This window comes from Lytechinus variegatus, chromosome 11, assembly GCF_018143015.1.
Source record: "Lytechinus variegatus isolate NC3 chromosome 11, Lvar_3.0, whole genome shotgun sequence".
Lineage (NCBI taxonomy): Eukaryota > Metazoa > Echinodermata > Echinoidea > Temnopleuroida > Toxopneustidae > Lytechinus > Lytechinus variegatus.
In genome coordinates, this window is record NC_054750.1 from 2,881,264 (window position 1) to 2,897,670 (window position 16,407).

Genomic DNA, 16,407 nt, shown 5'->3' on the forward strand with positions numbered 1-16,407 from the left:
CTCTTCACATTAACACAAAAGGCTATAAAATTGCCAGAGGTATGCAAAGGTTGGATATTAAGCATTCTGAATCTTAAATGCAATCACAGTATATCAACACCAGAACTTTGTTATCATTCTTTGCAACGCAAACTTTATAAATACATAGTATATAGTTGTGTAATGTAGATCTGAATGAATCATATCTGAATATATATCTTAATTCAAATGAAATAAGAAAAGGGATTTTTAATTTGGATAATGTCTCCAAACATTTTGGAAAATTGAGGAGTCTGGTATTTTAACGATTGATTTATGTAACAAATTAGAAGCTTTCCAACTTGTACAGGAAAGGTTGGCATGTCTGCTAAAGCTCTACTTTGTTTTGTTCAGGATCTGTAACTCTATTCTTAAAAAAATACACAAAGCATTAAATTTTTCATATCTTAAATCATACAAAAAAATACTACCTGATCTGAATATTTCATCAAAAGGATTTCCCATTCCCCTTTAAAAAAAAACTTGTCCAATGAAATGTTTAAAAAGAAATAGCTTCACTGATGATAACTTACTTGTTGTCGCATCAGGGATATCTTTCTGTTTGACAGGCCCAGGTCCGATGGCGTTGAATGCAGTTATCTCCACAGTATAGGAACAGAACTTCTCTAGTCCTATCAATTAAAGGTAAATGCCAGTTTTGGTAACGATATCAAAATGAGTTCGTACAGAATCCAATGAAATGACCACCAAAGTGTCTGTTTGTATAAATAAAACGCATGTGCCAAAGGATTCTGGAAGAAATTGTGTAATTGCTGAGAAATCAGCAAATAAGCACAGGATTCGGGTAGAGCGTCAGGCCCGACATTGTCCCACATGCACTTATCTGTGTTGGGGATCTTCGGCGTGAACGTTTTTCAGATTTTAAGATTTCACAAAGTTCAGTTAATGTAACTACCAGATCTAGATCCTCGATGATATACTGACAATTAAGCCTTGTTTTACAGACTTTCTCATGAAAACAGTGTTTACTGCAACTACTGGAGTTTCTCTTTAAATACTGGTGCTTAGAATACTGTTCATGACAAAAAAATAGAATAATTAACTGTGGAAAATAGTGTTAGAAAATAACATTCATTTGTATATATTTTTTATGAAAGAGAGGAAGCACGTTTTTCTTAAGGTACTATTTTATCTATTTTTTTCTTTATCTGTTGTACAAAATGTAGAGACCTGATGTGATACAAGTTTGCCCTAATTAACAAATCCATCATCATCATCATCATTAGATTAAATCAATTTGTGTCCCTACCATAAAATTCAACAAAAAAGTAATAATAACAACAAACAAATAACATATCAGATGAACTATTTTCTAAGAGTGCAATGATCTCAAAATAACTTTGAAGGGACTCCAATAAAATGACCACCCAAGTGTTTGTAAAAAAATATTTGCCAAATGGCTCTGGAGAAAATGTGTAACTGCTGACAAATGAGCAAAATAAGCAAGGTATTTCATCAAATTTTAGGTATTTTTCAAAACGATATTGATACACTGTCCAGCATTTGCTTCTTTGTGTTAGTGACCATCAGAATTATTTGTTTTTAGCTAAGATAAGTTTATTCCAATGTCTCAGAATGGGATATGTGATAATACGTTGGCATTTAACCTTGTTTTTTTTTACTTTCTCATGAACAAATCGTTTGCTGCAAATACTTTCTTTTACTATTAAGTCCCAGCACATACCTTCCACCATGATCTGAGTATCATTGAGGGTGTCGCTGAAGATCTGTTGTTCTGCACAGTACAAAGGATGAGGGATGATTTTAATAAAGTATCCAAGAATCAGACCATTCGCTTTACCCTCTTCTACAGCCTGAAATGGGAGGAAATATATAAAATGATTTAAATTGCTACATTTCATTAATATTGCCACTCTCTATCGCTACCCATGGAGTAGGAAAAAAATCAGAATGATTAGATGTCTAACTTGGTATTATAATCCAAAATGTAATTCAAGTTCAAAGCTGGAATCCACAATAAAAAAATAGAAATCAAAATCAGATAAAAACAAAATCAAATCAAATTAAAATTAAAAACAAAATCAATTTAAAATGTAAATCAAAGTCAAATGAAACTGAAATCAAATTGAAATAAAGCCATAATCAACATAGAATTAAATGAATTTTCAAATCAAATAAAATTGAAATTAAACCCAAATAAAAATAATTCAGTATTAAACAAAATATTACCTCCCATGAGATGAAAACATTTCTCTCGTAGTCATTAGTCCCATTTGAGTCGGTGGTTCGAAGGTTCTGGACAACTCCAACAGGTGCTGTGAAGGAAATGGTAAAACAGGTGAACAACTTAAAGGAAACCAAAACCCAAGAAGAGAAGCAATCTTATTGGAAAGAGTAAAATGAGAGGAACAATTTAAAAAAAAGGTTCATCAAAATTGGTTATGAAGTAAGCAAGTTATGGGGGTTTGAAAACTCTTGTTGTACTTTCTATGGGCATCCTCAAATTGCAAACGTGCTTCAAAATGGCTGATTTTGTGGACAACTCTCCATGTGTTTTGTACACAAATTTTCAGATTTTCCTCATCTTTCAAATTGCATCTTGCCTCCTTCTGAGCACAACATATGTCATGGGAAAATATAATCCAAATCATATATGTCAAGGTCAGGAGGAGATAATATGAAATATGTAAAATAAAGGGGAAAATCTGAAAATATGTGTACAATATGTGTCCACAAAATCAGCCATTTTGAAGCACGTTTGCCAATTTGAGGATCCACATAGAAAGTACAACAAGAGTTTTCAAACTTCCATAACTTGCTTATTTCATAACCGATTTTGATGAAATTTTTTTTAATAGTTCCTCTTATTTTACTTTTTCCAATAAGATTGCTTCTCTTCTTGGGTTTTGGTTTCCTTTAAATGCAAAGGGTCCTGAAAGCTGTTTTCTAAAACTAAAGCAGATTAAAGCCCTGCTATTTTTAAAGTTAAGCTTTTAGAAAGGGTTAAGGAGGAGGAGAAGAAGAAGAAGATATAAGCTATATCATTTTAGTGAATAATTTTGCTTACCAGACTCTTCAGTTCTGCACTGTTCGGGGTTGGTCCAATCTGACCACTCTTGATCAAAGTTGTATTTATGTCGGCCGGCCACTTCAACAAAATAATTAGTGTAAGGCTCTAATTGATGAATATCATATGATGAACCAGTAGGAACATGTAACTGAAAACAAAAAAAATTACATCACACATTTTTTTAAAAGACTGCATGAAAAAATAATGCCCTAAGAATAAATATAATATTGCCCTCATAAGTCCAAAATAAAAATGTTGGGTCATGCAGTTAGTCAATTTGGAAAATCACACGAGATGACTTATTTATGAATGCATTCAAAACGTATATTAAAGTGTTTTTGAAGCCATTGAATAGAATATCGAGTAAATTCTTCACTCAAATGTGACATTTATCACAAAAAGATTTCAGTTAAATATTTTGGATCTGCAAAGAAATTAAGAATTACCTGGGGGTTGTTAGGTTGGGTTTTTTTTTCATTTCACAGACGGTCGGATAACAAAACAAATATTTTTAAGGCCTACTAAATAACTTAGATCTGACTCTTATACCCTTAAATTGGCAATGCCATTAATATTTTGGTAACATGTTCTGGTGCGAATATGCTCTATATCTTGTCTTTTACATACAAACATAAAAATATAAATTTTATCACACATTTTCGAAATATTTTTGATTCATTATTCTAGTTGATGTTTGTACAGCTAATGTATTCCTAAAATAAACTTTGAGCACTTTAATGACAAATGTCTTTGTGGTTTAAAAATTAATTTTTTGTTGTTTATTATAGAATTGAAATATTCTTTTATTACAACAAAGTAGCATTAAATAATCTTAGTACCTCATCAGCATAAGTATTTCTCAAAAGATAATAGCAAGTAGCAATTTAAAGTTTTCAAATATTAATATCATTTCAACCAAGTATGTAGTATGCCTGGCTGATTCTAATCTGTCAAATAACATGGTCATTGGGTTTGAATTCAAGCCATGACATGCTTTCCTCTCTGCAAGAAATTCATCCATATTGAGCTGCACTTGACCCAGGTGAGGTGAAAGGGATTAATTCTTTTCATTTGCTGGGCACAGCTGAAGCGGCTGCTAAAGCTAAAGCTGAGGTAATAATAGTGGCACTATGTATCCTCCAGCAAAAAGGCGCTATATAAATCCACCTTTTATCCAACTATCTTAGTCATATCATTCTTCAATAGAATTTAGACACAACAGTATGATCTAGCTCCATCAAGCACTAACCTCCCCGAGCCAATTTTGTGGGTCGGACTCGGCAGCCCATCGGAGACGATATTCCAACATAAACTTAAAATCTGGATCCCAAGTGGCCGGCAACTCCCAGGATGCATGGAGAACTGTTGCACTCCTTGATGTCAGGCTTAGATTTCGAGGAGGTAGAGGAATGGCTGACGACAAATTGGAAACAAAATTTATATGACATGATTCGTACAACCGCGTAGGAGGTACATGTATGTTATTCCATCACTAATAGGCTGACATGAACAAAATGATTTGGACTTAATTAGTCATTCAGGTTGGTATCATTTAGATCATAAACATAACAAATATAAACAGGTATCATACATATACATATTACGGAAATTGACATGCACACATCTTCCAAGAAACAGATCAATAATAATAATCACAACTATCCAAAAACGACAACTGATGATAATAAAAATAACTATAATAGAGCGTTGTGGCCCAGTGGATTAGTCTTCGGACTTTGAAACAGAGGGTCGTGGGTTCGAATTCCAGCCATGGCGTAATTTCCTTCAGCAAGAAACTGATCCACAGTGTGCTGCACTCAACCCAGGTGAGGTAAAGGGTAACGGTAGGAAGTAATTCCTTAAAAAGCTGTGTGCGCTATGAACGCCTAGCTTAGCCGGGTAATATAGGAGTGCCTTGAGCACCTAACAAGGTTGATATGTGCGCAATATATATACCCTATATTATTATCATAATGATAATGATCATAATCCGAGTACAACTACCGCAACCACTTTATCGACAAACTTAATCATTATCATTATTCTACTTCAACTACTCCTCCTCTGCCATGGCCACGATGGTGACTTCATGCACTTTGATAATTCAAACTGCATGAGCATACCATTACAGACTCAACTCAGAATTGAAATTTTCTTTACATCTTTGAAAAGGATTAAAAAATAATTGTTTCATATGAATTAAATCCTCTTGCTCCCTACACTCATTCAAAACTAAAGTTAAGGTCATGTTACTATCGGAATATGTAAAATAAACTTTCTTGTGTCATAATCATGTTCTAATATTCCGTTTCCATCATCATTATCATTATTTCCATCGCCACATCATCATCATCTTCATCATCTTCATTTATCATTATCATTGTTTTTTTTTTTTACTTGATTATATAAATTATAGCAAGTTTTGGGTTGTTAGATTTTGTTCTCTTAAATTATATTATACTTAATTGATACTTTAATAATTTGTTACTGTCCCTTCTGCTCATAATATGATTATATGGTTAAAATATGTTTCGGTTTGTCATATTTTTCAAGCATTTTTTTGCTTACTATGGCAATCCATCTTCTGCTATTAATTTTATGCTTTATATGTTTGTTATATCTATGTTATATTATATTGTTATGTAGAAGAAAAATAAATTAAAATCAAAATCAAAATAATGACTCACTTTCTGTGTCTGGATTGAACCTTACTGAGGAATAGACTCCATCGGGTAAAAGAGCATTCGATGACCTGACACGGATCTCTTGGGTTGACCCGGTGTGATGCTCGTACCCTATGAAACACTCGGTGGATGAAATCAGTTCTGGACATTCTTTATATTCTCCACGGAAACTACAAAGGTAACAAAAATATTGAAACGTAACATACATCTACTGAACCACCAGTTACTCAACATTTACTTACGGGCCAGGTTACTTGTTTAATTGAGGTGGGGGGATGGGGCCGAGGAGGGTCTGGATTTAAAAAATTAGCCACACAGCTCATCAAGGCAGTTTTAAATAGTGTAAACAAGACTAGCATCCTATTCCACTTATCATATGTCTCAATGCACTTGAGTGCCTGCGTGGACATTGCTGCAGATAAAAATCTTTCAGACTATACTGAATGCATACAGGCACATGAAGGGCGGCTTGCAAAGAAGTTAATAGATCCTGGACATGGGATTTACAGTTTTTCATGTTCTCTAGTTTGAAAGTGGACAAGAAAGAGGGCGTAGCACCTTCGCAATGCCTTGAGATGATGTAATCAGCCCCCAATGTCCACTTGTAAATCTCAAACTCCCTATCCTTTCCTTGATTAAGAAAACACACCAAAAAAGAAGTGGCTTTTCAAGGACAATTGAAGAGCTAGATTGAAATCTGCAATAACCTGTAAATGTTACTGTTTATCATTCTTTTAATGTGACTCTTTCAGTGATGCATAATGTAGATCTAGAAAAGTTGACCTGCTGCCTCCTGACAGCATTAATCTACACTTAAGCTCAAGATGGCACTCAGTTGCAGAGGTTGATGGTTTTTATTTAGATCTTAGTCCATGAAGAAACAGAAATTTCGATTCATATCTCATGTGTATTATGATACTTGAATTCATATTGGTTCTCAATAAAAACAATACATTTAGGGCCATCTGCACCATCCTGAGTTTTCAAATTAGAGTGCTATTTCTGATTCAGTAAATTATCCCGATCTGAACAATCTCGAGATTATTTGCGATGGAGACGCAATTATCGCGCTAGTTCGTAGGATTAATCTCGAGATTGCAATCCCAAGTCAACTTAGGATTATTTGCAAAATAGCGCGCTATTTCACGAATTATCACGCTAATTCTTAGGTGCAGACGCACTCAAGATTATTTATTCACAGCGTCAGACCATAATGCATTGATGCCTTGCTTGACTCGAGCAGGAATCGCTGTTCTTGCGATGGTGGAGACAGGGTTTCTTGAATCTCAAGATTAATCGCGAAGATACTTGAATACATGATGTTTCTCAATAAAAACAAACATTGAGAGCTCAAGAGTGGTGGACACTTTTAGAGGTGGTGATTTTTAGCAACTGGGCCATGATAGAATGCAAACTTCTATTCATATCTCAAGTGTTTTATGACATTTGAATCATTGATTGCACATGACGTTTCTCTAAAAGAACAAACATATTGAGAGCATTTATCCACACCCAAGCTCAATGTGGTACACATTTTTATAGGTGGTGTTTTGGGTTGTTTTTTTTATCCAGGGCCATAATAGAACACAAATATTCATTCATATCTCATGTGTTTTATGATATTTGAATGCATACGATCATTCACAATAAAATGGGGGAGCATATATACATATATGCCTTCTTTGACCCGGATATCGATGTGACTTCAAGAGTGCTCTTCCTGCCTGGCCTAACCTAGGAAGTGTAGGTCTGTACATGCCAAATAATATCCATGTTTGGGATTGATCTCTATAACACAGAAAGTCAACTTAACGCTTCCTGTATTCCTTTGAAAAAAGGAATTCCTCTGGCAAACAGGAAAGTGCTATAAGTGCATGAATGGCCTACTTCACAACCAATGTCCCATAGTTTGCTGACTTGCTGACTTGAGGGACTGTTTATTCATTTTATGCTCTATCATTATGCAAAATGAGAGCTTCTAGTGTTAATAAAAAGCATGATTATTGTTCATGTACCTTAAGAAGCCTTCCTTTCTAACAGATAATTTTGTATTATATCAACAGTTATCACGTATGCTATATTGTTTAAAAAAATATTGTTGAAAAAAAATCATCACAATTTTCCACTATTCCAAATTCTATCATTATCTACATGTATATAGATTATTGATTTTTTATCATTGTGAGACTATGGATGCATTCCGAATGTCAATTTTTAAATCTAAACAGTAACATGAATCATGATTGAAAATGCAATGAAAAAACATAGATATAATGATAAAAAAGCCTGTGCTCGATATTCCCCATTCCCGGTCGTCAAAGTAAACATCCTTCAGTTCACAATTCAAAGGAAAATTTAAACGCTGAAAAAGCTACTTTTGGTCATAAGATCAGCTCTGATTTAACAACCTTCAGCATCGTGAATGCGACAGTAAACACCATTGAGTTTTTAAACGTATTTGTGCGTGTATTATGTGTTTTGTAACTGCATTTTCAATCATGATTCATGTTGCTGTTTAAATCTGAAAATCAACATTGAACACACCCTCATTCAATGAAGAGACAAACAAGTCTATAAAAAGTACATTTATTTACCCAAACAACTCTTGAATAGAACATGCATAGTTATGAATCTCATATCGGACCAAGTCATACATTCAGACCCTGTTCTCATTTCTAAGTTTAACATGTAATGAAAAAAAATTGAATTCTTTGGGGATGTTTGAAGTGGCTTGGAATGTTAGCCCTAAAGCATGAGATACTGAGCAAATTTTCAATATTTGCTCTTGATATTTGCAATATGAGAAAAACCACTTACTAGTATTGAAATACATGAGTCTCGTCGGCGATATGTGTAGGTACGGGTTCCCATTCACATTGAAAGTCCATTGAATTATGGCTGAAGCATGTCAGTGATTTGGCGGGCTGGGGGTAATCTGAAAAAGTCAGAGTAAGAAAATTACACCATTTACAGAAAAATAATTTAACAAAGATTTACAAAGATAGAAAAAAAGACAAGGACAGAAAAGAAAGAGAGAAAGAGTGCTTGTGAGTAGACAGAAGTGAAACAGAGAAAGTAGATGGAATAGATAAGATATAAGAGAGAGGAAGAGGGGAGATGGGTATGGCGAGCCCAGTAATTCCAATAAAAACAGTTTATCACTGATAAACACAGTTTATCGAGATAAACTATGTTTATCAAGTAAAAAACACAGTTTATGGAGAAAAATTATGTTTATCGGGTGAAAATTTATCTATATATATAAACAGTGTCTATCGGCGATAAACAGTGCTTATTGGAATTAGCAGGCAAATGGCGTGCCATAGATGGTAAAACACAAAGGGGAAAGAGAGAGAAAGACAGACAGACAGATAGAGGGAGGGAGAGAGGGTGGGCAAATTGTATTTTTTCCCCAATGTCATGTTAGTCATAAATTTTGTCAAAACATTTTTGCAACTAGGGTTTTCTTTAACCTATTTTTTATCAGAGCACTGCAACGATTGGATACTGTTAAGGCTATGATACATTCAGCCATTTGGGAAATTTCATTACTGAATTGGACTTTATAACTTGTCTGTTTAAACAAATTCAAGTTACATCAGTTTCTTTGTTTTTCTGATTTCCTACGGATCTTTATCAATTCTTTAATCAATTAATATGATTTAAAAAATAATTTCAGTAATAAAAGTACATGAAAAAGAAGTTGAAGTAATATTAGAAATAGAAGTAACAGTATACTAGAAGCAGTAGTAGCAGTGGCAAAAAGTAGTAGTAGTAGTAGGAGAAGTAGTTGTGGTAGTGGTGGTGGTGGTGGTGGTGGTGGTGGTGGTGGTGGTGGTGGTGGTGGTGGTGGTGGTGGTGGTGGTGGTGGTGGTGGTAGTAGTAGTAGTAGTAGTAGTCATAGGAGTAGTAGTGAAAATATCAGCAAAAACAGAACAACTGCAACAATAACGATAACAAAACCTGTAAAATAAGGAATAATACTGACATGAACTGGCATAAACTATCTCATACTTACATCCAACCTGAACGAAGGAACTCCTGGCTTCACCAACGTCGTCAGCGTCTGGGGGCAGAACACAGTGATAAGTAGCTGTATCCGCCAAGCTACCATTTACAATGGCAAGAAGTGAGGTCTAAAAATATAAGAGGGCAGAAATCAGACATTAATTTAAGAAAGAAAAAAAATAAGTTGACAGGTAAGCTAAAGTGTTACATTTTAGATATTTTTTTTAATTGATTTTACTCCTCCGGTGATGCATATCAATGACTATCAATGGCTATCTGTCTGTATTTTTAGTATTATATTTGTATTCACATTAACATATGAAATAGCCATATGTTACATTTTGGGGTTGAATATTAGAACTTCAGACTGCACAGAGAAAAAGGTGTGACTTCACTAGTTGATGTCTAAACTAGAAGTGTTTATTCCACAACATTGAACAATCAGAGTACTTTCTTTATAACAAGCTACTATACATGTACATATGATAATGATGAGTGAGAGTGGAGAGAGCAGAAATTCGAAAGGATATAAAAGAACGAATTGTAATAATGGAATGTCCACTATTTGAACTTTGGAGGAGAGAGAGAGAGGAGATACTAAGAAATAGCAACCACAGGGTTAAATTGAAATAAGTAGTGTGCATATGTAGTACTAATTCTAACATGCAAATACATTAAACTATATATGCTTTCTAATGATGAAGTAGTGTACTTTCCTTCTGAATATGTTAGAGCACTTTTTGAGCAATTATTGACAAAAACAACAATACATGTTAAACTCAAGCAAACTTTATATTATTATTAATATTATCATTATCATTATTATTATTATCAAATCACAGTGATCATAAGAAAGATACATGTAAATTTTTAATAAAAATTGTAATTTAGCTATGCCTGGCTCGGAACACACGGAATAACGGAATCCGTCTGATGTGTGCAGGTTCCAGTTTTCTTTTTTTCCGTTCCTGTATTCCAATAAAATAATGGAATACATAACAAATAGTTTAACATTTTCTTCTCCTGAATATCTCAACATAGTTTTAGAGTATGTTTCATTCAGTCTTACCAATAATAACTCAGGTTTCTTTGTTACATTTCAGGTGAACACTGAGAAAAATATGTTGAGAAGATGGAGAAAAAAACTTGCCAATGTTTACGTGGCCATTTAGTTCTCTTTGTTAGTAGCTAAGCTTCGAGAAACATATAGAGGGCGGCAGACTCTATATGCATCTCGTAGCTTAGCTACTAACAAAGAGAACTAAATGGCCATGTAAGCATCTGCGAGTTTTATCCTGTCTTCTAATATTTTTCTCATTTTTTTAAACGAATGCTTGTTTAAAAAAAAAATTGACATGACTCAGGCCTAATTATAGCAAAGAGTTAGTCCTTGGTCTAAATTAAACCTGATTTCAGAATATGTGCGAAAGTGTTATTGAAGTCATAAATAAAGTAATATTTACTTACAGTATCGTTTACTATATGATAATTCTCCGGTGGAATCAATTCTTGGTCTTTATACCAGGTGATATTATCTGATGTTAGTATTGCTCCCTCGGCTCTAGTCTCATTCCTCAAGACACAAGAGATGTTCAAGTCTGTCCCTACTTCTATGACACCACTTTCAGGGAAAATATAAACTGTAAAGAAAAAACATAATAATCAAAATAATATTGATAATTATACTTGTTTACATAACAGTTAACAATAAATATCAGAAGACTTTATTCATTCTATAACAATGCAGCAGTTACCCTATCTTAAGCAGAACATCTATTACACACTTTGCATTTTTCTAGGATGAAGTCCTATCAGAAAAAAATATGGACCACAATTTCAATGTACTTGATCTAATCAACTTCAAAAGCGTAAACTTAACAACAACAATAATTCAGTGAAAGCTAAATCTGTCTGAAAATTTCAAAATCACAAATTTTGTTACTTGAAAAGTAAAAAGTGAGAAAATAGAAAAGTCTAATCCCTATAAATTTTCAAAACATATTGTTCTCTAAACATCTTAACCTGAAAGATTAAATTAAAGAAGTTTTGTAATTTCTTTTATAATCAAAGCTGATCAATTTCTTTGTCTTTTTGCTGTTTGCATTACTTTCAACGACTAATAAAAACAGCTGGTTTCATTCACCAAGTTGTATATGTTGCGTAACTTCAGGGTTTTGTCCTTATCAAAACATTGTGTATTAACTGCCATTCACCATTTGTAAGTTTTTTACCATATTCCTGTCTTGTCTTGAATAGAGAACTGGGCCCCTGTCTTACAAAGAGTTATGACTGACCCAATCAATCTCAACTGTATGAAAATCCATCTATACCAAAACAATTTCTACAGGAAATTTGCACAATCTCCTTGGTAAACAAGAATAATCACACTGAATCTTCAAGAGAACAATGAATGCATGAATTCACATACCTTGAAAATATTCTAAACAAATTTGCATATTAGTTGTTGACACTACTGGCCGTCCCTAGTTGTGGTCGATGGATCAATCGCAACTCTTTGTAAGACGGGGCCCTGATTTTAATCGATCTATTATTTAATTGAATTGAATCGCCTAAAGAGGAAAACCAACTCGATATGGCTTCTCAATACACTCGCTAGTAAAGTTTTATACCCCTTTCATAAACCCATCCTCCAATTATCCGCCTAAGAGTAATGCGGATAATTCAATAAAGATTGCATTCACAAACTCTGAAAATAATCTGCATTATTTTTTTACAAGCGCCCGACCTGAAAAAGGCGGATAATTGTCATGACAACTGCACACGCCCCCTCCGATGCAGTTGTGTTGGAAAAAGGTGACCTTGTGACTGCACCATGGCAATTATCCACATTACTTTCGAAATTTGTTCATAAAGTCAAAATCTGGTCCCGACGCTGCTATTATGCGGATAATTGCACCATCAGGATAACTCTGGTCCTGCTCCAATTTTACAACCAAATTATGCGGATATTATCTGCATAATTGGGTTTATGAAAGGGGTATTATAGTAGTATTTGAATAGGTGAGTTTTTAACGCTCTAGAATTTATGGGAAAATGGTAAAATTGAAAAAAATATATAAACCCATTTTTCAATCATATTTCATTAAATCTGTGAAACTGACACATTATTGCTTTTCCTTCTTTAAAATGGATGGATATTAAAAGAATTGTGGTATTTCCCAGATACTTTAACTATAAATCTATTCTTGAATCGACTTTGATAACAGGAAATCATTTAAAAAATCCATTTTCGAATACAATCATTAATTTTGTGTTTATGAACTTTAAGTCTCATAAAGCACTTCCTTCCAGTATACAAGAGATATTTCCACAACAAAACTTCACACAAATTTCACTTTCAATATTATTACGAAGCATCAAAAATTCACAAGAAGAAGTTTAAAAGCAGAGAAAACAGTTTACTAGTATATGCCTGATGAAGTGTAAGGTACCAAGAAAAGAAAAAGAAAAAAAAAACTTACTGTTATACTTATATTGATTTAATTATTGTAACCATTGTCATACTTGAAGATATTCCATCACACTTTTTCAAGTTATTTCTAAATAAATGTTTATTGATTGGAGTGTTTCTTGCTTTGTTAGCATTTAGGATCTGATTGGATCAGATTAAATATCATTGATAAAATTGTTGGTTCTGTACATTATTTATTTTTGAGAAGTTTTTATTTCAATGGCTAAATAATTGATGATAGTCTGTTGTAAATTGCAAACGAATGTTACATATTGACTTGGCCAAATACTTCAACCAAATTGCAAAATGAAAAAAAGGTCTAGTTTTGACAATCTTACATTAAAAAAAATATTCAAAATATTTATTATCACTCATCCGAAATTTCCCAAAACAGTCACAATTTTGTTACTCCATTCCAACGTCCAGTAAAGTTATTTGAAGTTTGGATTGCAATTTTAAACCACTTCAGGCAAAAAGTGAAACTTTAATAACACTAACAAAACTGAATTTTGCTACCTAATAAGTTTCATGTCAGAGAGCAGGGAATTTCCCAAATTGGCACCGAAAATGTCAGCTTTACAAGAGGAGTAACACTCTATAGGTGGTTTCAGACCGCCTCGAAGTTCGCCAGTTCCAGGTATTCTCTGATCGGGAAATTTACCCCGATCAGAAAATACCAGGTATTTTGGTAATGTGAAAGCAAACTACGCGTAATTTCCCCGAAAGAAAATACCCGCTAAATAGTAGGTACTTGGCGAAATTACGAGAACTTTCGTGGGGATTTTTCCAAGGTCGCAGGTATTTTGGCGATGTGAAAGCAAATTACGGGAACTTTTATCCCAGCGTGTCGTTGGGCGCGGCGGCGTGGGTGGCTGCTGGGCAAGTGATTTTGAATCTCCCGCCTTGCCTGCTTATCAGACCACACTGCGCATGCTCGTAACTTCGGGAACTTATCCCGAAGGATGTGTTTCGGGGCGGTGTGAATGCAGGAATAATTAACGGGTATTTTTTAGCCTTAAAAAGTTCTCGTAATTTAACGGGGATTCTTGTGATCGAGGCGGTTTGAAACCGCCTTATGTTGCCTTCAGTCAACAAAACACTACAATGTCAAAATAAGATTAAATGACAAAAATAATATGGGTGGTGTATTTTGGGAATGTATGTGATATAAGAAACAAATATATCAGGCTTTGAGTAAGTACAGTGGAATTATTTATTCGAGGTTATGCTCTTATTATTATACTTACAGTGTTTGTTTTTGCTAAAACTAATGTAAGCCTTTGTTAACTTAAATATAAAAAGACATTTTCAATTACAGCAATATCAATAAACAGGATCATAATGTCCCATATTCTATCACAAGTTTTTATGAGTATGAAAATGATTCATGCATTTTTCGACCTATGGGAATCGAACATTATTAGACTTCTCAAGTAAAATAAATTTCCAGGTGATACATATCATGTGGCAGACATACCTAACTGTCATATTCCAAGTTGTCCAAGTTGTGTTAATCTAATTTTAGCCTAGCTTGAAAAACAACCAATTTTGTTTGTTGCTTTCATTATGTATGAATCTGGAAAGTAGATTATCTCTCTTAAAAAAAACAGTACCTTTAATTACACAAGGGATGTGCTCCTAATGGTCACTTCCAAAATACCTCAGCATGAAAAGCATGGATATAGCCATTTATGGAGGCAAAAACAGTTTGTTTAAACATCTGTTTGTATGCACTAATGCAATCCACAGCTTTTTAATAAAATAATTACCATCAATTCCCATTACTGGTTGACATGAGATAAAGGTCATGAGAGCAAAGGTCAATCCCAGGTAAGTCCAAAATCCAGGGCATTGGTCCACCATTGTTGCTTTCCTCCTCCTTACAACACTGTGACTGGAAGTTAGGCAAGCTCCGCCCCCAACCACCAGCTGGTCAGCATTCCTTCCCTCACTGAGTGGCATCCCTCTCCTCTGATTGGTCAAAAGCCCCACACAAGCCTCACTTCCTCGCAGCTGATTGGTCAGTGGCAGTCTTGGCACACTGCCCGATTTCCTGCCATACACTTCCTCATTCCTTTCCCTGTCCACACATTCACCAGTGGCCTTGGGTGGTAGGTGGCTACTACCTTTTTTCTGAAAACAGAAAAAAAAATGGAAAAGAAAAAATACATTGGAGTAGAGTAACAGATGGTTGTGGAAGATAAGGATCTAATTTCCTCAGGGTGTTCTATTCCCCTTGTTTATGCCTGTGATATCTGAAGCCTGGTGCTGTTAGCTATTGCAAATAAACTTCACAAGTTGTCTTGCTATTAGTCCTTGACAGAAATATGATGATCATGATAAATGGGACAAAGACTTTTGATGGTAAATGTACACATGACCAGCATATGATAGGAAAGAGATATCATCAAGGAAAGTACATAACCCTAGGTATACTCAAAAGAAGTTTGAAGTTTGGTTGTTTGTTTCTTGGGGGGAGGGGTGAACATGAATTGTATCAGAATTTTATGGTACTAATTCTTTTTATTTCACATATTACTACCTCAGATACATTTGCTCTACGGCAGTTAAGCAAGTCAAAAACAGCCGTTTTAACATTCTTTTTGTAATAGCTACTGTACATATAGGTGGTTTGAAAATAAAACTTAATAAAACGGCTGTTTTCGACTTGCCGTACGCCCGCCATAAAGCAAATGTGACTGATTAGGCACTGTGAGAGCTAAGGGGTTTGAACAATCCCCTGATTATACAACCTTCCATTGTCTTCTGGAATCGGGGCATTGGATTGATTTCATTTATTGGATTTCATAACAAACTGACATGCAGAGCTGCCAACCTGAAAAGGAACATTTCAGTATTTTTGAAGCTGAAAATCAGTATTTCGGTGAGGGAATCAGTATGTTCAAAAACTACCAAAGGACCACACATACAACTGAAACTTTAGAAATCAGTATTTTACATGAAACTATCAGTATTCTCACTTTTCAGTACTAAATACTGAAAATCAGTACTACTTGGCAGCTCTGGATCATATGGGGACAAAATTCAGCCCTTTTCTGGATGTGTTTTTCAAACAAAATAATAATATATAGAAAAGGACCTATGCTCTAGAAATTATTTTCAACTTCTAATTGTGAGAATATGAAATTATACAGAATATATTGCTGTTTGAT

At 34.3% G+C, this 16,407-nt stretch overlaps 1 protein-coding gene across 1 annotated transcript in view; it reads right to left on the reverse strand.

Moving 5' to 3' along the window:
• Positions 1–15,353, reverse strand: part of LOC121423714 — a 33,273-nt gene extending 17,920 nt beyond the window's left edge. The window contains exons 1-10 of the mRNA XM_041619146.1: positions 15,004–15,353; positions 11,230–11,402; positions 9,773–9,890; positions 8,572–8,689; positions 5,758–5,924; positions 4,320–4,483; positions 3,068–3,218; positions 2,230–2,315; positions 1,724–1,853; positions 552–650 (exon numbers count right to left, since the gene is read on the reverse strand). Of these exons, the coding sequence (XP_041475080.1) occupies positions 552–650; positions 1,724–1,853; positions 2,230–2,315; positions 3,068–3,218; positions 4,320–4,483; positions 5,758–5,924; positions 8,572–8,689; positions 9,773–9,890; positions 11,230–11,402; positions 15,004–15,196 (1,399 nt within the window). The 5' untranslated portion in view covers positions 15,197–15,353. The remainder of the gene's footprint in view (positions 1–551; positions 651–1,723; positions 1,854–2,229; positions 2,316–3,067; positions 3,219–4,319; positions 4,484–5,757; positions 5,925–8,571; positions 8,690–9,772; positions 9,891–11,229; positions 11,403–15,003) is intronic.
• Positions 15,354–16,407: the final 1,054 nt, after the last annotated feature.